Source organism: Trachinotus anak, unplaced genomic scaffold (genome assembly GCF_046630095.1).
Source record: "Trachinotus anak isolate AG129_WGS33_773 ecotype Australia unplaced genomic scaffold, CSIRO_AGI_Tana_v1 ptg000015l, whole genome shotgun sequence".
NCBI classification, from domain to species: Eukaryota; Metazoa; Chordata; class Actinopteri; order Carangiformes; family Carangidae; genus Trachinotus; species Trachinotus anak.
Genome location: NW_027273866.1, coordinates 6,192,239 through 6,213,827, shown reverse-complemented (window position 1 = coordinate 6,213,827; position 21,589 = coordinate 6,192,239). Strand labels below are relative to the sequence as shown.

Here is a 21,589-nt window from a genome sequence, read left to right as displayed (position 1 = left end):
TTAAATTGAGTTATAATTGATTGTTGGGCTCTATAACAGACATTGCTCATAGTCTCTAAATCAAAATCAAGTTCAAGTATAATCCTGATGAATTGCTATTTGCTGTTATCAGTCAATTGGCCATTTAGTTTGTAACCCTTTTCTTTGCGTTGCTTTATTCTCCACTGCTCCATGCTCATCAATCATGAATTAGATCCGAACATTAATATGATCTCAGGCTCACATTTAAAAACACTTTGACCGGTTGTTGGGGTGAAGGCAAGAGGCAGAGGAGCAGCAGCAGGACAGACATGATGGATGTAGACAGTGACAGTATCATTTTCTGTGCTGGTAGGAAACCAGATCTGCATCTTGGCAAGGTTGAGCGATCCTGGGCCAGAGCAGTGGGCTCAGGTGTGCCTGCTCCCCCAGTCTGGGCACTAGGCAGGTGGAGATGGGCAGCTTACATTGGCCTGAAACCCTAGAGAAGTGTTGTGGCTCAGGTGTCAGCTAAAGGTTAGCACTGTGTCCATTAGGGTGACGTAGAACAAAGGCCAGTCTCCTGGGTGGGGTGTCCGGTTACCAAGTGGCCAAGACGACACGACTATGAAGTGATAAGATTAGAAGCAAAGAAAAAGGCCTTGCAGTGGAATGTAGAGGCCCACAATTTACTAGCCAATGAAAAAGACTGACACACAACGTCATACAATGATTGGCCTTTGTTGCTGAAATCACTGGTCGAACATAATTTTGCTGTCAGAATTTCCAATGGGATTTCCAGTCCAACACAAATGACTCTGGAAAGATGAGGCAGTTGTTGTGCCTAAAATAGCAGTGCCAAAGCCATTACCTTAAGACAGACGCTGTGTCCACAGCCCACTGCAAGCTAAAGGTGAACTTTAATGATGTTTTGTAGCGTTTCCATTTTTAAGTACCTACAGTAGTGCTGAAACAATCAGTGTTTCCATTAACAGAATTAGTCAATCCACGCAAAATTAATCAACTGCAACTTGATAATTGATTCATTCGTTTACTTTTTTGTCATAATGAAGCAGAAAGGACAAACATTGGCTGGTTTCAACTTCTAAAAACATGAGGATTTGAGCACCGGTACAAAAGCACCGGTATCAAAATATACTTAAAGTACCAAATGTTAAAGCACTTATTATACAGGATGTCCCTCTTCAGAATAATATATATTATATTATTGTTTTATAATTATTTTACATTAATGCAGTAATGTATGCATCACTTTGCAACGAATGGTAATTTGATATATAATAACGCATTATAATTTGTTTGTTGACGAGTAATGTAAGCTTTTTTATATGTGTATAGTACAGTAAAAAGTACAATGTTTACTTTCTAAATCTAAGTTATGGAAAGTGCCTCAAAATTGAACCTAACTACAGTACTTGAGTAAATGTACTTAGTTACTTTCTACCACTGTCCATATGTTTCAATACTGAACGACAACATGCATTACACTTGCAAGCTGTGCAGCCATGCTGCTACCTTTGCTCCTGTTATACATCACTAGAGCTGTGTACTGCATCCCCACCAACGTGAAGCACTGATTGCCACCAGAAAGGTAGAGAAAGAGGGTAAAATGCAGGAGAGGGCAGAAGGTAGCAACAGAATGGCGGTGAGTAAAGAGTAAAGAGTTCATCTGTCCGTATGCTGTTGTGGCAATGAGGTATGAGCTGTCAATGTAGCATCTCTTAGCCACCTTATGTAATGTTGTGTAACCCTGTGGATTACCGGCGCCTTTAAAGTGTGTGGATCTGTGTGGGAGCCTGTGTGGACATACTTGCATGTTAAGAGTGTGTGATGTAAGGAAAAGGTGTGAGTGTGTATGCGTGTTCATCCGAGCCTAAGTGCTGCAGACGAGGAAAAGCTTCTGCCTCAATAAAAACCGTAACGACCACATTGGTGGTAATAGGATTAATGTGTCCCCACATGCTGTAAACTGATTTCAGTCCCCCTGCCATGGACGCTGTCCCAGAAGGAGCGGCAGTGCAGTGCAGCAGCATCGGCCCCTGTCGATACCACTCCCCGCTCGAGCTATTGATCTCACTGAAATAAGACTTCAGCCCATTCACATGCTTCTCCTGTGCTTGTGTAGCCTTCACAGTGCAGACAGGGCTATTAATCATGAGTTGTGTTTCTTGTTTTGTAATACTGGGGATTTATTGCTATGCTAATAGTAATGGCTGCTTTGACAGAGGCCATGTTTGCCTGTGTGTCCTGAGCGTTGGGTCACCACGCGCACACACACACACACACACACACACACACACACACACACACACACACAACCAGAGTTTATCCAGTGATATCAAGTCTCTGTTTTTCCTGTGTCCACACATTACCTAATTTTAAGCAGTCAGCAAGCTAATTTGTTTTAATTTGTTTACTACTTTCTTATAGAGCAAATTGTGACAGTTACATATTTAATTCCAGACCCTTGTAAGATGGACATCCTCTGAAGCAAAAACATATTAAGCAACTTAATAACCTAAGTGGTTGTTTTGGAGCTGAAACTCAAAATGATAAACAGCTGGTGGCAACTTTTCAGCTTTTGGTATTAAATTTACTTTTCAAGACATTAATTTCAGTTTCTTGTGCCCCACTACGAGCGTAGGTGCACAGCTAATCACGCGTCCAATAAAGGTTGAAGACCAGATATTTTGTTTGAAATTTAACTGGAAGACATTGTGAAATGGTGAAAACAGTATTTGACCCTATATCCGGTGATCGCACAGGCACTGCATGAATCAATTAGTACAAAGCTATTTCATTTATTGCATTGTCCCTAATGCCTTGAAGAAACAAAGTGTCACCTGTGGGTCATTTGTATGAATTTGACTGCTGGACCGTTTGTGTTTACATTTCGTGTACAGACGTTAGCTTTAAGCTAGCTAGCGACGGACACACCAACTATGTCTACAGGAGAGTGTGTGTGTGTGTGTGTGTCTGTGTTTAGCTCAGCCTCAGACTGAACTCACCTCTCTGTTGTCTCCTTCCAGAGTTTCTTCTTGTCTTCTCGCCTCTGTATGATTATGAAGCAGACTCACAAAGGCGTGGGGCGCACTCAAATGTCTCTCAAACACCGAACCATTTTCAATGCACCCAGGCTCTGCTTCACATCAATTCGTGCCGCCCTGGCAAATGCATAACTGCATCTTTCCATTGACTGAGTATGGAATCGGGCTGCTGCTAAAATTCACTTTGCATTCTGCGTGAACCCACAGTAAAAGAGTAAAATAGAACTGTGTTTTTGTTGTTCAGCAGAGATATGATTAGCCGATTTAATACAGAATAGTACTGGATGAACTTTTTATGTGTAACTTAACAATGTTTTTAGCACATTAGCTTCACAGTTCTGGGTCTGTGAAAAATCACTGTCAGAAAAAAAGTCTCTCTCAATCGACAGTCAACACCTCATATCTTCTGCTGCTCATCATAACCCATTTTTAGGTTGTAGCTACAGGTTGTTAATCAAGACGGCGTAATTAAGATAGCTTAATTAATCTTAATGTTGTAGTAAATTGTGCATTTTAGTAGCGACCACTAAAACTGTAATCTTTTGTGGTTTCCTGCCCAACAACAGGCGGTCACAGATCTAAAGTGAATCTTTAAGGTGTAGTTATTTATAACTTTAGATAACTGCAAGTCATGAAAGCTAAACTTAATGTGATTCAATAAAGGGTTCAAAAGAATGTGGATTTGATGAGTAGATTCGGATCTGATAAAATGCCTTTGAACCCCAACCTTGCATAACAGTTAATCCAGCAATTATTAACAGTCACTTAGAGCGCTGTATTAGCAGCACATTAACAGCAGCACTAGTGTAACGGCGAGCTTGGTTAGCGATGAACTGATTACTGAAAAACTGAATTAACAAATGACAAAACAGCTACAATGAAAAGAGTATCTACAGATGATGCTCCAGAAGGGGTAAAATCAGATGTCGGTAAATATTTGCTCCCTCACAGATCTGACAAAAGCTAACCAGCAAAGTGCTGGGGAGCTGCAACATTAGTGGTTGCTGCTACCGCCAGAACATTCGACTGAAGCCGAACACTTGTGTCAGAATGCAGTTCAAATGAAGTTCCGCGCCGTAGAACAAGGCTGAAATCCTGAAAAATGTAATGAAGACATCTTAATATTGTGAGTATTTGTTTCACTTCAGTGTTCATAGTAAGGTTTAAGCAGCTGAAAAGATCTGCTGTGTTTTAAACATAATACATTTTCATGTCAGCAGTGATAGTTGTGACTGCACACAGGCAGAACTGCAATGGAAAGTTGGCTCCGGTTTATGGAACGGTCATGGAAAAAATATGGAATGTGATAAGCAAAAATGTGCTGGAACAGACGTGCATGCAGGTATGAGATTTTTCATCCAGCTCCGTCTGTTATCGCAACAATCTGCCTTGCTAGTTCGACCTCATTAGACTGGTTCCAGTTTGGCCCTTTAGGGAGGACGGTAATTAAAAATGATGGTCCACACACTTAAGAAATGAATTTTCTTAATTATTCCAACATGGTCTATTTTTAGTGTAACACTGTCCCTGACTCACCCAGAGGCTCCGTGGCCCAGTTTGTTGGTTTTCACCCAAATCCCGTTCAAGCGCGAGGGTCTGGATTAGACTGTGCTAAAGCCACGCACGTGTCTCACAGAAAGATGAGTGATTCACCAAAGGGGGGGGGGGGGGGGGGGAACAAAACACTGAATAACCCTTCTTTACATCTCAATTAGGCTGGGTTAATCTTTTCATTTTGATCCAAAATACCAGATAGTGTAATTCAACATAGAATTGCACTATCTTGTGGATTACAATTGTGGATTTTGGTATCCGAGCACCAGTGTGATTTAAACACTGCACGAGCTTAAATGAGAAACCAGATTAAAATAGGGCATTGTGATTCTGTCAGTGAATTTAAATGCTTTGGCTGCGGATTTTTGCACAGATGAAGCTTGCATCTAGATACTATATCAGGGCTGAAACCAATCATTATTTTCATTACCGTTTAATCTGCTGGTTATTTTCTCGATGAATCACTTAATCTTTTTTTTTTTTTTTCGCTAAAAGGTAAAACTGAAGTTTTGAAAGTGCTTGTTTTCTCCAGGTATTCCGTTTACTATCATTAAAAGATTGAGAAAACTAGCAAATATTTACATTTTAGAGGCTTTTTTTTTTTTTCGCTAAAAAAAATAGCTTTTTTTGACTTCTTGCATGAATAACATACAGCAATCAATAGAAGATCTCTACATGCTGTACTCTCACTCTCCTCATTTAGCAAAAAGCTTTTATTTTCAAATTAGAATTAAAATTGGGACAATTTCTGCCTCTTTGTGTGTGCATGTTGGTGCATTTTCAGGCACGTCTGATCAAAGGAGGTGATGGGACGTGTCAGCGTGTTTCAGCTGATGTGACTCGTTCACCAGCGACAGAGTGCAAACGGCTGAATATCTGGACCTTATTTAACTCCTTAAAACAGCCCAAAGAGCCGACGAAAGCAACAATGACAGGCGAGGGTACGCAGGAGCCTTCATGGAACATCACAGTTTGGACACAATTCGCTGAAAATATATTCAGAATCGAATATTTATGCGGACGTTTTCGGTGCTGCTGAGGTTGGATTCAGCGCGTGTTTAAATGTGACTGTGTTTACCCTGCTAACAGAACAGGATGGACCTGATGCTCCGCTAATTGTCAGTGATCCCTACACGTTGAAGAAACTTAATCCAGCCTTTACATAAGGAAAACACTTAAGTCACAGTCATCTGTCACAGGGTTACACCTAATTCCACCACTTGACTGATTCATTACCTGGAAGAGGTGTGGGGTAGATACATGCTACAGATTTGCTCGTGCCTCAGCTTTATCGCCCTGCCTGTCTGCCATCTGCCTCTGCACCGCTCTGTCAATCACTGCTGTTTATTGTTCTGCCGCCTGACTTCGCCCCAGATGAAACCCTGTCGTTGACATCACCCAATAAACCTGCGCCTCATCCTTAAGCCAGCTGATCTTTTGTTCAGACGGTTGCGTGTCGGGACCACTAGCTGGCTCTGTGCTCGCTGCCTCCCTGTGCCGCTGAATGTGAGTCATGCCTGCAGTCATGTCCTGTTGCCACTGTGATGACAGCCTTTCCATTACCGTCAGGAACATAACTGCCTCATTACCCAAGAGGCAATCTGCTGAAGGATAACCCTGCAGCTATCAGTGGAGTGGCTGCAGTCCACTAGCAAGCTTTACATTTCTCCACATGGGCTTTTTTATAATCCTGGTTTACTTTTTGTTTGTTTGTTTGGCCCCTTTGTATGTTATATTCTTGTTGACTTCGTTACTACTATAAAATTACAATCAGCAGTTCGTCTATTTTCCCCAAAATTTTTCTTTCACTTTCTACTACCAGAGGCATTTTCTGAGCTATTGAGAGTGAAGTGTGGCCATCACTGTCCTCTTGCTGTAGGAGACAGGACAGCTTTTGAGTATCTGGAGAAAGAAAATCCAGGTAAAAGTGCTTCATAGTAGACTAAAAATCTAGTATAATTCCCTGTCATAGAAGTTAAGTTGGGAGGAAAAGATCAGAGATTCAGTGCAACAGCTCAGTGGTGCAACCTCAGTGCAGTGTAATGCAACAGTTTAGGACAGGAAGGGAAGGGAATTCAGCCCGTTGAGGTACACCCAGGATGTTATGTAAAGGTGACATGGAGAAACATGCAGTCAGCAGGAATGACCGCACTCGCCGTTTCAATCAAGCCAAGTTGTCGGCTATTTGAGAGCTGTGACTTCACACCTTCCTCCTCCTCTTAGCTGCCCCCGCCCGAAACACATCAGATTTCTGTTGGTAGAAAAACAAAACCTGTGAGTGAACTTCGATGTGTAAGCATGAAGGTGAATTTCGGCTTATAAACTTTTTTTTTTTTTTTTTTTTTTTTTTCATGATTTGTTTTCCAAATATATGAAGCCTCCTCTTGTTTCCTGTTACCTAGCTACTGTAAGTGAGATAAATCATATTTTCGCCCAGCTTCTTCAATAGATGTTATCTGCCTTGTTGACAATGAAAAACAAGAACATGCTGTTCTCTTCTCCTCTCTCACCTGTTGTCCTATAACTCTCACTCACTGCAGATACAGTAGTAGCAGGTGCTGGATCAAGCTGTGTGAGTGTGTGTGTGTGTGTTTTGTGTGGTTATCAGTCTATATCTGCTGACAGTCAACGGGTCGTCCTTCAGTTGTGCTTAGATACTAATGGTGCTACCTGTCACATTGTTTGACCGCACACACATGCCCTCTGTGCGTGTGCATGTGTGTGGGTGCCTACAGAAATACCAGCTATTTAATTCTGGAAACACATTGAACACACTGTCCACATCACACACATGCTTACCCACTTGCTATCTCTCTCTCTCTCTCTCTCTCTCTCTCTCTCTCTCTCTCACACTCACACTCAAACACACACACACACACACAGACACAAAGAGAACAAAGCGAGCGGGTCACGGCAGGGAACGTTGCGATGGCAGATGAGCAGGCCACTATTCAGCCGGGTGTAACTCAGCACCCCCTCTCCTCTTCCTCGTTTCCCCCTCCTCTTCCTCCTCTCATTCCCTCAGGATGTCCGCTCATAGAGACCACATAAATTAGTGATCAGCACGCTCACTTGTTACACACCAGTCGGCCGTGGGTGTGTGTCAGCGGGGTTAAAAACAAACAGTACATGCTATTATGGAACATGATCTTGGAGCTTTCCCACATATCCGCTGATGCCAAAACATCAATTTAGGTTAAGGAAGTATCCATTGTGTGTGTATGTTTAGGTGTATGTGTGTGTGTGTGTGTGTGTGTGTGTGTGTGTGTGTGTGTATGTGAAAGATTACCTTATCGGTTATCACACATGGAGTTTGATGACATGTGAGTCACAGTAGCTGACTAAGGCTCATGGAAAATTCACGGTTTGAATGAAAGCTTAAGTGGGCTCTGCAGATAGGCCAAACAAGTGCTATCGCTGTTATTGTTGTTGTTCTCAAGCTAATTATAATTAAACCCAAATCAGGAGGGTTTGCAAACAAACAGTAGCTCATCGGTGTAAAATGTCTTGAGTTTGATTGTAAAGAAACTTAGTTTTTCTCATTTCAGAAATGATCAAGATGTAGTTTATGATTTACAATTGTTTAGTTCAATTTCTTACAGCTGCACTGCAATATTCTTGTCAGGACTTGGTGGAGAACAAAAAAAAAAGAAAAGTGAATATTGGACTTAATGTTGATCAGATGCCCAGAAACACGACTCCAAATGAATGCTAATTTTGCTCCATATCTGCTGGATTTATCAACAGTTTGCTAACATGTTGCTAACATATCATCCTTATACACCGATAGTATGATAATAGGTCAATGATGTGTTTGTTTCACTGCTCCAAAGTGGCCAAAAAAAAAAAAAATCAATTCATGTGAGTTTAAACACCAACAGTGTCCATGTGAGTGTATGAAAATCAAAACTATGCCCTATCAGGTCACTGAAAAATCTGTTGTGTCCACCTCAAAGCCTCTTATAAACAGTTCTGCTACAGGGTGTGTCCTGGTTTCTCTGGCTTTAACAGGGGTTCAAACGCCGGGAAACACGATGGAAAAAAATAATAAGATTCTTAAAAAAGGGGGCTCACAGGAGATGGATTAAAACACAGATCTGTGTTGCAAAGGGTGACTCTGTAACCTCTTTGATAAGATGTTTTGATATATCACTCTTTATACTATAAACAATTAAAGGGAGGAATCTATTTGGTTTGCTTCAGTTTTGCAGCCGACTGTTGTCTGTGAGGACGAGAGAGTCAATTTTAAATGAGCACGCTTACCACTTGGCTGTCCCTGCATCGCGGTGAGTCACACCCTTCCCTCTCCTCTGGCTTTTGGAGGTTCTTGCCTTCTAGTTGCTAAGTTAGTCTGTAATTCTCCTCAAAATGCTTAAAAGGAGTCAAGATATTCAAACATTCCTGACTTGACCTCTTTCCCATGCTTCTGCTTTAGAATGCACCTTGTATGGTGAGCTACAGACCTGGCTAAAAATGGTATCACGGAGCTCGGAGGTGAACTCAGCCCTGAAGTTTAGCCAGCTACCCCGAGGTGTTCAGCAAGGGAAGAGCAGATGCACTTACATGGGGAGAAAAACTGGAAATAAAACAAGAAGGGAAGGAGAGGGTATTATGAGTAAAAGCCTTAATCTGCTTATTTTTGAAATGCAAATTGCATTACGACAGTGTACACCACACTGCAGCATAACTGTGTTTCACAGCTTGCTGAATCATTAATAACTCTGCATGTGTCAGACAGGGTGATGATGAGATTTCTCTTCAGAGATGCGCAGTCCAGCCAGTATTTTAGAGCATATTCACTGCCTGACACTGACAATAGCTAAAAATTCTCAGCACTTAGCTGCATGGAAACAGTCAGTCATCACAGACTGAAAACAGTAATACCTTAATTAATAATTGTAACATGTTTTGCAAATAATGCCTATCGTCTTTCTCTTTACTTTCCAGTCCTGAAGTAAAATATAACAATGTGTTTCATATTATGACAAACTCAATATCTTTGAGTTGTGGACTGTTGGTCAGAGAAAACAACTCAAGCAACTCAATATGACTTGGACAGATTTCAGTGGGCATTTTTCACTGTTTACTGATATTTTAGAGACAAAATAATTGGTCGATTAAAGAAGAATAAATAGCAGGTTACATAATAATGGAAAATAATCATTGTTGCAGCCCTATGGCAATGCACAGCTTACGTCACACATATGGTGAAGAATATGTCATTAAAGCGTGTCCTCCCTCTGATTATGACATGACTTTCACATTGGCTCATTGGTTATGACAAGCACACCCAAATCCTTGTGTTGTGTTACATAATGTACAAAATAAATCCTATTAAGTGTTAAAGTATAATAGAAGTATAATAGCTTTTTGAATCACAAACAAGTTTATTTATAAATATATATATATATATATATATATATATTCTACATGGATATTCTCTCTCTCTCTCTCTCTCTATATATATATATATATATATATATATATATATCTAACAGGACACATAGACAGAACTATGCACTCATTTCATTGCAGTGTGCTGAGTTTATAGACACCTGGTGTTTCCCATCACAAAGCTGTCACTAATGTGCAGAGACAGATCTCACAGCCGACATGCTGCCTTCAGGTAACAGGTACCCTTCCCATCTCGGTGAGAGGTGCTGTGTCAGCCGAACAAAGGAAGTGCTGTGGGAGTATTTCAGTTTTCTGTCTCCCACGGCCTCTAACGGAAAACAACATATATTCACATAGAAGGTGTCATTCAGCAGCACAACCGGGCAGATTCAATAGTGGCACGTACCAATTGATAATGATGCCACTGAGTGCACACATGTGGCTCTCAGGACACTGGGCACATGAATAAAACAAAGAGTAGGAAAAGGAAACAGCACGGTCATTTGCTTGGTATGCTGTGTAAATTTGGCTGTCACAGTGCAAAGTGATGAAATTGTTGTGTGAGAATGTGATTGTGTGGCCTAAAATGAGTGGAGCAAACACTGAATAAATGGCATGACAGCACCCTTGGGAAGCACCTGTGAAAACTTGCAGCGGTCTAGATCAGGCCTGTACAGTTCATGACAAGTCTTGCCATTCAACTGGCACATTCAGTCAATCGTCCATCTTGATTCTTGGACAGAAGATTCGGCTCCATAGTCATGTTTCTGCCTGTGCTTGGAGATGGTCGGCTAGGAGACAAAGAATAGCGCGACTGATTACTCAGAAACCAGCTCTCCCGGCGGCCTTTTTCCTTTTCCTTTCTCCCTCCTACTGAGCTGCTTGATTGAGTTCACAGCTGAGGAGGCCAATTTGGTGCCCGTGGAGAGGACTGAGTAAAAAACATAGGAGATGTGGGAATATATCATATGGGTATAGTTAAAAACAAAGTGTGATGCATAAGGCAGAGGGTGCAGTGATCAGAGACGGGAGAGAATTACATAAAGATAGAAAAAATCTGGAAAGGGGGAGTGAGAAAAGAGAACTGTGAGACAGACAGAGAAGATTGCAGGAAAATGACATGAAACAGGAAATGTAATTTCCCTATTAACTTGATGGCAAATGAAATAGGTGCAGAGCAGTTAGAGTCACGTCTGCTGCTCAGACAGAGATGTCGGTGAATAATAACTGAAGTACCAAACTTTACCTCAGCATGAAATGTGTCATCCTTCAAGAAAAAATTAAAGCGCAGCACAATTTATGTGGGATATTTAAAGAAAATATACTTATTGAGAGTGATTTAGTAAAGTTCATTTGAAGGTTTATTTATACACTGTGACAAATCAAGTAATAGAAGAATGATTGACATGCTCCAGTGGACATTTTGCCAGAGGGCAACCACTCCCCTGTGTAGCTACTGCTGAAACAATTAGCTGATCAACAGAAAGTAAGTCAACAACAATTATTCACCTAATTAACTAAGCAAAAATGGTTAGTATCTGTTGGTTCCAGCTTTTGAAATGGGAGCTTTTGCTATTTTCTCTGTTTCAGATCAGTGGAAATTAAATATTGTTTGGGTTTTGAAAAGTTGGTCAGACAAAAGAAGAAAGAACCTGAAGATATTAATTCAGTTCTTGGAAATTGTGATGGAAACTTGTCACTATTCTTAGACAATTTAGTGGCTAAACAATCAAAATATAATATAGTTCAGCCCTACCTGTAACTCCTGCCTACTCGCTGTTGATGCCATTTCACATTATTATTATTATTATTATTTCCATGAAGAGTGTTTTACCTTGAGCGGGTAAATTGAGTTTCCTCTACAGTGTGCAAGATGCTAAACAACAGTCTGCTCAGTCATAAAACATAGATATCAGTCACTAATTAATTTGTACGCTTGTCTGTTTTCTTATCTTCTACAGGAGAGGTTTGAGGCGTTGTTTAGGATCTATGACGAACACACGACTTTCCAGATGTTCAAAAGCTTCCGGAGAGTCCGTATCAACTTCAGCACCCCAGAGGCCGCTGCCCGCGCTCGCATCGAGCTGCACGAGTCAGAGTTCAACGGCAAGAAGCTGAAACTCTACTTTGCCCAAGTGAGTGTCAGTTGAGAGGTCTGGGAAAGGGCAGGCAGGGGGCCTGGGACGAGGACCATCTAAGAAATAGCACTGCTTATTTACATGGACGATTATGCCCTAGTGCATCATTCTCTCCAGCGTTTTCAACACATGAATTCTTATTTTCTTTTCCACCATAGCTGTATGTGTGTGTGTGCCTGCATGTTGCCCGTGGGGAAACGAAGCGAAATGTGTTTTTAGTACAAACACAAAATAAGAGGAGCACAAAATAAGAGTGCGATGTGATGAACTTGCATATTATACTCTGTCATATCTGCAAACAATGAGATTAGAGTGGGTGTGGATTTGAATGTTTAGGCATCTCATTTGTTACATATGACCATTGTTTCAGCAGCATTTAAATGACTATATTTCAAAACATAATTGATTGAAATGTCACTAAAATATGTCAAAACAGCAGTTAAATATAACCAGGATGTCTTAAAAAAAAACACACACACATTTTAACCCAATTGAACCTGGTTTTAGCCCAGATACTTAGATGCCATATGGTCTGCAAACAATCAAATTCATGCTCGCTGGGAAATCATGAGTCAACTTATAATTGATGCCCACTTTGTCACAAATACATGACCCCTGCTGCACCTCTCAGTACTTTGATATAAGAGGATTAAGGATTTTACAGCTCAGACAGATGCCACATGTAGGTATTGTAATTACGGCAATTGGCAGCTATCAAAACACCAAAATCCCCTCATGGGAAGGAGCCTGCGATTTGAGACTAAAAGACTGAAGCTGTGACTGTAAACCTAATGTGCTTTTAAGTATCAGGATTCCAATTTAAAAAGTACAGGACCTTCAGCAGCTTCACCCAATTTGACTCAATTTGCACAGCTTCCTACTAGTGTTTCAAAGATTCAAGAAAATATCAATTTACTCGTACTTCTACTCATTGTACAGAGATCCAGGACAAGCTATGTCCAATAATTATTGTATTGAAACAGTGAACCATGAGATCTGTACAGAGTAGAATTAAATACAAGAAATACTCTTTTAGAGGAATTTTAACAACTTCACACACTTGATATCACTGTGATGTTCTGTTTAGATCACCACGGCCCTCATCAGTTGTCGTCTTCTCTCCAATAGGTCCAGAATGGCGATGAGGACATTGACAAGTCGTACCTGGCCCCTCCCCAGCCCGTCAAACAGTTTCTGATCTCGCCACCTGCCTCGCCACCAGTGGGCTGGAGCCAGAGTGAAGATGCTACACCCGTTATCAACTACGACCTGCTGTGTGCAGTCGCCAAGCTAGGACCTGGTCAGTACTCATTCGCTTCAATAAGCTAATGCTGTATGCACTTTGACACTGAGAACACTCAGAAAGCAGTCTACGATAAAGAAATGTAATCTGAGTCATTCATCTCTGAATGGTAACCCAGATACAAACAGGAAATCTTTTCACACTTCTCTGCCGGGTGTTATAGAAAAGCTATGTGTGTATGAGGCAATTAGGACAATGCAATCGGGGGGGCGGGCGTTGAATCATCACTGCTTCATTCTTCACTTTTCTTCACCTTTCATGTTTGTGTATGTGCCCCTTCGCAAAATGTAAAGTGACCATTCATTACATCCCTCCACCAAACCGTGATCTTTGGATTTCTCCAAATGCAAAAGTGGGATAGCAAGAGTGACACTTGGCATTTCAAGTTTTTTAATGGGTTTTCTGAAACCAAAAACCACAAGAGCAAAACAGTGTGTTTGTTTACTCCTTTTTATATACAGTCTATGGTTTAATCTAACATAAGATACCATCATTAGCATGTCTGGCTAACGAGCTTACCACCTACAGTATTAAACAAACATTACTTCCATGGCGAAAGCCCACCTCATTAACTAACTCCATTACTTTGTGGAGCTAAGCTTTAGCTAATCCTTTCAGTTTAGGACACAACTAACTCGACCCTTCAATACAAGAACAATGTGTTTCTTTACTTTTCGTCCACACAGCTCATCAGCTGATCATCAGGTGAGAAGGAAAACTTTTTGTTCGGGAGCTGTTAGCTTTAGCCTCCCTCTTTTAGCATCATGTAGCCATGACGTGCGTATGTAAGAGACAAAGGAGCTGACGTTAGCTGAACCCCTTAAAAGCTATCCTACAGCTGATTAACTCGTCCAGTTACACTTATTTCAGCCAACTAAACTGACAGCTGCAGGCTAGAAATGAGAAGCCTTCTTTTGTCTACCTGTGTCTGAAATCAAAGGCACATTGTTTCTGAAATGACTATGTTCATCTGCTAGATTTACCGCTATTATCATCGTAAACAGTGTGTTGTGAGGAGGGAATACAGTCGGTTCCTATAAAGAAAGCAATAAGTAACACTACCCCACAAACCAGTGTAATGATTAGAGTGTAGATCAGTTTCACAGCACCACAGACAGATCTTTTTGCAGTTCATGTCCCTTCACAATTTTAGCAAGTGTATTAAATGTGTCGCAGCTCAGCACAGTTAGATTTGGAGGATTTTAAGACCTTTCCCTGCAGCCTGGTTCCCCAGCCGCTTTTGTGCTCAGTAATGTCTCCTCTGTCTGAGTTGTCGACAAGATTTTAGATTGCAGCAACCTTTATAAAATGTCACCCAACACACACGGAAAGGTGTGCCATGTCCACAATGTCCTTCCATGTTTGTGTATGTGGGTCTACTCATGCTGATGAAGTGGAAAACATTGTGTATAAGTCTGTATTCAGTTGAACAGTGTTATCTTTTTTTTTTTTTTTTTTTGTTATTCTCAACAAAAACATGATTAAACTTTCCACGAACACACACACACACACACACAAACAGTATCCACCCCAGAGGACCACTTTTGACACATTTTGCTGTTACCATAACAACACAAGGCATCAGGAAATGGCTTTGTTCTTCGCCTCACATCCTGGCATCTAAAATCAGATTAGCACCGGGCTGCAGCACAGTGCGCTGACTCCCTCTGTCAACTCCCTGCGGTAACAGCAGGACTCTATTCACTGTCCATCTCTCTGTTTGGCACAACAGTGAAAAGCTACTAGACCAATTTCCTCCTGTCTGCCAGCTGTCTGATCTCATCTCCATGGCAACTGTGATACAATCTCGCAAGTGTATGTCCACTGAGTTGGACATCTGGACAAATGGCAGCACTATTATAAGGAAAAGTCTATTTGTTTTCTCTTAAATCCATGTCCTTCCACATAATGGAGTAAATTATTATGTTCTGTAAAAATTCTCTCAGTGCTCTCTAAATAAATCTCAATAGTAAATAATAAATTGCATAGTCATGTAATTCCAACTAGAGCCTGTCTTACCATTTGAAAAGACACTTGTTTTTGTCTCTCTAGCAACAGTGGTGAAAGAAATATTCAGATCTTTTGCATAAGCAAAATTAGTAGTCAAGCATTCAAAATGGTACTTAACTAAAAGTACAATTATCAGCCAAATGTAGCTGCTAAAGTATTAAAAATGAAAGTCCTCCCCTATGCAGAGCAGCATTATTATTGTATATATCATAGTAAATTATTATTATCACATTATTAATACAATCATTGCAATTTACAAGCTGATCAAAGGTATATTTGTAAAATAATAATCTGCAACGTAATCTGCTAAAGAGCTCTGAAAGGCAGTGATTTAAAAGTTCAAGCAACATCAAAAAGAAATGCTTGAGTAAAGGACTTCAAAACTGTAGTTAAAATATCAGGCTGTCATTTTTCTATATTTTTCTTGTTGTCACCAAGTCCCATGAAGCAACCAAAACCCACAATGTGTCAGTCAGTATATCAGTTTCAACCATTATCTAGAATGGGAAAGTGGGGTATTTAGTTTGGAAATATTTCACTCGTAACCCTTGCTCTGCCTTTCTTTCCATCCCTTCCTCCTTGCCTTCCTCCCCACAGGTGAAAAGTATGAGCTGCATGCGGGGACAGAGTCCACCCCCAGCGTGGTCGTCCACGTGTGCGAGAGCGAGACGGAGGAGGATGAGGCGGCACGGCCAAAGCAGCAGATCGTCCAGACCAGACGTCCCGACGGACCCCCCAAGGTCTTCAATTAGAGAGGCCTCCCCCCACACCCCAACATCGGCGCGGCCCCCGACCGCCCTTTAAACCCGCAACACACCTGCCCTCTCTCTCTCTCGTCTCTGCACTCACAGAGAGCGTTGATGCCCCTCATTTCAGTTCAACTACAAGCAAAAACAAACCAACAAACATTGCTCGAAGACGGTGTTTGTGGGGAGCGTGGCAATGGAATGAGGTGGCTTGAAGGGGATGGATGAGAATCACACACACACTCATCACATTCTGCGGACAGTGTGGGGAGCGGCGGGCACGCTTGCCTCCACCCCACCAACGCCCCCTCGTTTTCAGCAAGAGGGGTCCAAATACCTGTCCCAACGCAGGCACCTGTCACTTATCACACACACTCAGCTCTCATTGCTAGTCCTGCTCAGTAGTTTGCTAGTTAGTTAGCTTGTTAGCCATACCTCTCCCTTCGTCTCACAGTTGTATGTACAATAACCTTTGGTTGAGGACATGTAGTACCTCCAGACAAAGACATTTTTCTGTTCTTTTTTGGAATAAATTGTTTTCCTAGAAATATATCTATATGTGTGTACATATAAATATATATATATATACACATTTGGTATATTTCATCCATCCATCATATCTGCTGGTTTATAGCTTCAGCTTGCATCAAGATTGAGTGTGCGATGTTCCCGCTCTTGTCTGCATGTATATACTGTATTACAAAAAATACGTACAGAAACACAAATACTAACAAGATATATCAAGAAAAAGGAACCTATTTAACATCACACACAGCACGAAGCACCATATGTGACTAACAAAGTTGTGGTGGTTGTTTGATTTTTTTTTTTTCCGCTCGTTTTCGCTTTTTGTCTTTTTTATTTGGAGAGGTGTTGTTTTTTGCTAAACTACTAGATGTGTATTCTTACTATGTATTTGATACCCCAGCACTTTTTGCATGCTTAGTTACTGCTATAGATGAGGAGCTGAGGTGTTTTTTTATTGTTCTTTGTGATGACAGGGAAATGGTGTGATGCTTTTGACGCAAGTGCATATCCCCACGCAGAGTTTAAAGTGATGTCTTTGGAAAAAAAAAAAAAGGCTTAATGGATTTTTTTTGGAAGATTGACAGTTCAGTCTTCAATGTGATGGCAAATTTGTCCTTTTTGTTTTTTGGTTTTTTTGGGGGTATTTGATGGATAAGGAACAGTTCATCCCCCTAATTTTGTTCAAGGGGTTTGATATTTAGTTTTTTTTTTCTCTGATTCTGTAATTCATATCTTTAATGTCTTGGTTATGTTTTTGGATCTTACCCACTTTCTACGTGTCAGGTTTTCTTCTGAAACCTGCTGCTTGTTTTGCACTGAGTATCTCTTGATATCTCCAAGCAATTGCGGGGTTCTCGAACGTCTCCTGCTGCGCACCAGAATACTGCGCTGCTTTTTGCTGTAAATAGCTGAGCATAGCATAGATTTGTGGAAATAGTCCTTTTAGATTTTGTAGTTTACCTGGAAGCATTTTGCTGAGAAAAGGGAAAATTAGGTAGCCTCATGAGATATCAACCAAAGCATTTACTCACCTCACATTGTCATCCAAACATAAAATGATTTTTCTTACTCAAAGACACTGCTGTATATTTGTTAAACTAACAAAGAAATCATATTTTCCCAATCTAACTGCAGTGCTTTCTTGCATTTTTATTTTATATTAACATAATGTTTTTTCCACTAAAAATCATAAGGTTCTTTCTTAAACTTTTTTCCTCTTTTTTATTGAATTCTTCCCACAGTCTCATATCAGATTAGTGTATTTCATTTACGCATTTGATGAAATGATTCAGTGCTTTAGAAGCAACAGGAACAAATGTTTCTAACAGGGCTTTTGGGTGTCAGCAGTGAGTCTAAACCTTATTTGTCATTAGGCAGCAACTAATCTAATCTAATCCAATCTAACTTTTTTGCAATATAACAATATTAGTAGGCAAAAGTCCATCTGCATGTGAGCACTTTATTGTCCAGTGTTTTGTTTGTTTCCTTGATATACTACTCTCTTTCTTGAGACAAAGTAGGAAGCACATTGCATTTCTTCTCTGTTTCTTTCTTGTGTTTTTTCTTTTATCTCAAGCTGAACACCTGGTTAGCCTTTTCACCAGCATATTGCAGTGAGTGAAACACTCCACTTCCTTTTTGCTAGTGTGAACCATGGAGAATTTCAGGCCTTTTGGATCAGTTGGAGTGTTGCTACTGAAAATGTGTAGACATGCAGTACAGTTATAGGTTTAAAATGAGACAGGTTGAACAAAATCAATGTCTTTGTTTTCTTGTTTGTCCACATGAAGCATTCATCTTATCTTCTGAGAAAGTTAAACAGTTCTTTGAAATTCACCGTGCTGGCAGAGTGCAGTTTTATTGGCACTACAGTGAAGCTGTCACGGTTATCTAAGCAGATAGCAGATTGGTGGAACTACTGAGGTGGATTAAGATAAAGAGGAAGCAGTGGAACAGGAGGAAACAATTTTATACTCTGTTCATGGTGTTTCAGACTGGGTGCATTTTGGTGACAGTTGAAATGAAATTGTATATTTATGTACATATGCCAAGTGGTTTTTTTTTGGTTTGTTTGTTTGGTTTTTTTTTTTTTGTTGCTGAGGCAAGTCCCAGTGTGCAGTTTGTTACGGCTTCTCTTGGCAATGTTGTAACGGGAAAAAAAAAAAATTACAAAAATGTGTAACTAAGTCCTGAAGATGCTCGATCAAAACCAACTGTCATTGTGTTGTGTTCAACATGGACTCTGTTTGAATGTTTCTTTTATTTCTGGGGAACGTCTACTAAAAAGGTCAATAATACAGTTCGTCACTGTTGTACTGTTTCTGTTGAAATATGAATATTGTGTCTTGTATTGTAGGAATCCAGAAAACAAAGTAGCAAAACAAGCAATAATTTACAGTTCTATAATACCGGTATGTGTATTTTCATGTTCTGTACTTATTTCTCGGAGATGGTCTCTGTCTCTTACAGTATCCGCTTCTATTTGTGTAGTATACTAGTCCTTTGTTTCACATAGAGAAATACATAAAGACTTATTCTTAAAAGCCATGTTTAGTGTTGTTTATTTTAGGGGTTTCTTTACTTTAGGGGCTATACTTGACATGCAAACAAACGAACAGAAACAAAATGTAGATTTATTGTTTGACATATGTTCATCTGAACATATCTCAGCTAAGCACCCCTTTTTTCTGAGAAATAATCTAAAGAAAGTATTTTTTGTAAAAATCTTAAGGTTCTGTAAGAACACTATTTTGAAGGTATTTCCTGAATCCTTTAGTGAATCTGAAGTTATGTAGCAAATTGTTGCTATATTTCCCAATCGAAGATGAGCCAGAAGTGCTAAGTCGCAACTTGGAGATTTTTTTTTTTTTTTTTTTTTTAAATCCAGGAGAGTATCTACAGGTGAAAATGTCACCAAAACTTTAAGTGTTGTTAATCAACCTTTTTTAGTTAGCCACATTAGCGGTATATTTTTGTTTAGTGTTAATTACCAAAATGTTTGCATGCTAACACACTAAACTAATAGGTGAACACGATGAACATTATAAAATGCCAAAATGAATGTGTTAGCATGCCGGAGTTAGCAATTAGCTCACTACCATGTCTAAGTATAGCCTCACAGAGCCGCTAGTGTAGCTGTAGACATTCAGTCTTGTGTAAAAGTAGCAAGAAAACACCCCTAGGTTTGTGACTGCAATGTAATAATAATACATTAAAGACTCGGAGTGACGCGTTACATCAGTCCAGTCATGCAGATGAAAATATCAAATGCTATAATAAGTTTCCATCCACACATAGACACACAAAATGCTGTTCCAAACATTTATCATCTTAAAATCTCTAGTTCTTTTCTGTTTTCTTGTCACTATTCATGAAAGTGTCTCAAAGTGTTTGAATTCCTATTGGTTTTGTGCAAACCACGCAAGGTTATCAAATACACAGAAAAGCCTTTATCACTGCATTGGCATTTATTTAAATCTTACTTTATAATGCTAAAATAGGGAAGTAGTACTGTCACTTGCAGTTAGCACCTCATATTTCCCCCCAGCGACCTACAGTTAATATTCTCAGAGGTCAGGTCCTTGTTTCAGTGGTAAAGACAATGACAGCAATGTTGAGTTAATGATTCCTTTAGTGGGCCACACTGAAAATGAAATTTATAAAAGGTGAGGTGAGTGTGTGGAAATACAGCCATGACTTGCACTTTAGCTGCCTATTGATTTTCACAGCTGCAGTTTCCTTGTGTCAGTCACGAAGAAAAGACAGATGACTGCTCATGTGTCCTGTAACAATAGATTTCTCTCATCCCTTTCCTTCTGACAAACTGCATCTTATTATGGCATGAGGAGAGAAAAAACAACAAAGCCAAAACTGGCACGCTGTCATCTCTCATTTCACAAAAACATGTTTTGTAAGCACACGTTTTGCTCGCAAAGGAGAGGGTGTCTAGAAGATCTAAATGAGTTTGTTCTAGTCTGGACAAAACTGTACACGGTTAAAGCACGTACACAGAACGTCCAAGGTCATAAAGGTTACCTGTGTCACCACTGACATACTTAATCTAGTCAATCTTAGAGATCAAAACAAAGGATGACTGTTAGTTAGAGGACTCAGTAACAGCAATGAGATGAGACCTGCTCTGCACCACTCTGCGTCTTCTTCTCCATGATACAAAAAGCCTTCTCTTCACGGTGCGGGGATTTGGAAATTCCTCTTCACAATAACCCTCACTGTTGAACGTGACGATGCATGTGCCCCTAGGGGAGCAGATCGGGTTAAAGTGGGCCCCGTGGATGTTAATGGAGCCAATACCTCCAGATTCCTTTAAAGGTACTCTCCAGAATTACGCAATAGAAACATCTCAGTTGCTCAAGCAGGAATGCTAAGTGAGGCATTAGTCATTAGCAGACAGAAATACACTGTTAGTGTGTGTGTGTGTGTGTGTGTGTGTGTGTGTGTTTGTGTGTGTTTGTGTGCAGTTTTTTGGTAAAGCAGATCCTTAAAAGCACACATAGTGGAATCAGTAGATTCTGTAATGCATAATATAAATAATTACATAAATAAATGCTGTAATACAAGTAATAAGTCCTACAGTGAGTGGACTACCTACTGTTTTGGATTTCAATGGCAATTTATTGTTTGTGGTCTGTAAGAGATTATGATGTCCTTAAACACCCTCGGGTTCTAAATCAAGTGAATATTTAGCAATGCTTTAGCCAAGGCTGGATGGACGCCACTGTCAACTGCTCCACCACTTTGGTTCTGACTTAAATAGCAACAGTTAAATGGATTTCCATGACATTTGGTAAGTTACGGATGTTTGTGGTCACCAGAGAATAACCTTAACGTTGCTGTGGTCAAACTTTCTATTTGTTCAATGCTTTGGTTTAT

The 21,589-nt window shown here is 40.2% G+C and overlaps 1 protein-coding gene across 3 annotated transcripts in view; it reads left to right on the top strand.

The window, feature by feature from the left end:
* rcan3 (regulator of calcineurin 3) overlaps positions 1–19,246 on the top strand; it is a 40,868-nt gene extending 21,622 nt beyond the window's left edge. For all 3 annotated transcript variants that reach the window (XM_071497908.1, XM_071497909.1, XM_071497910.1), the window contains 3 exons: positions 11,936–12,109; positions 13,241–13,412; positions 16,023–19,246. In XM_071497908.1, coding sequence (XP_071354009.1) covers positions 11,936–12,109; positions 13,241–13,412; positions 16,023–16,177 — 501 coding nt within the window. In that variant the 3' untranslated portion in view covers positions 16,178–19,246. The remainder of the gene's footprint in view (positions 1–11,935; positions 12,110–13,240; positions 13,413–16,022) is intronic.
* Positions 19,247–21,589: the final 2,343 nt, after the last annotated feature.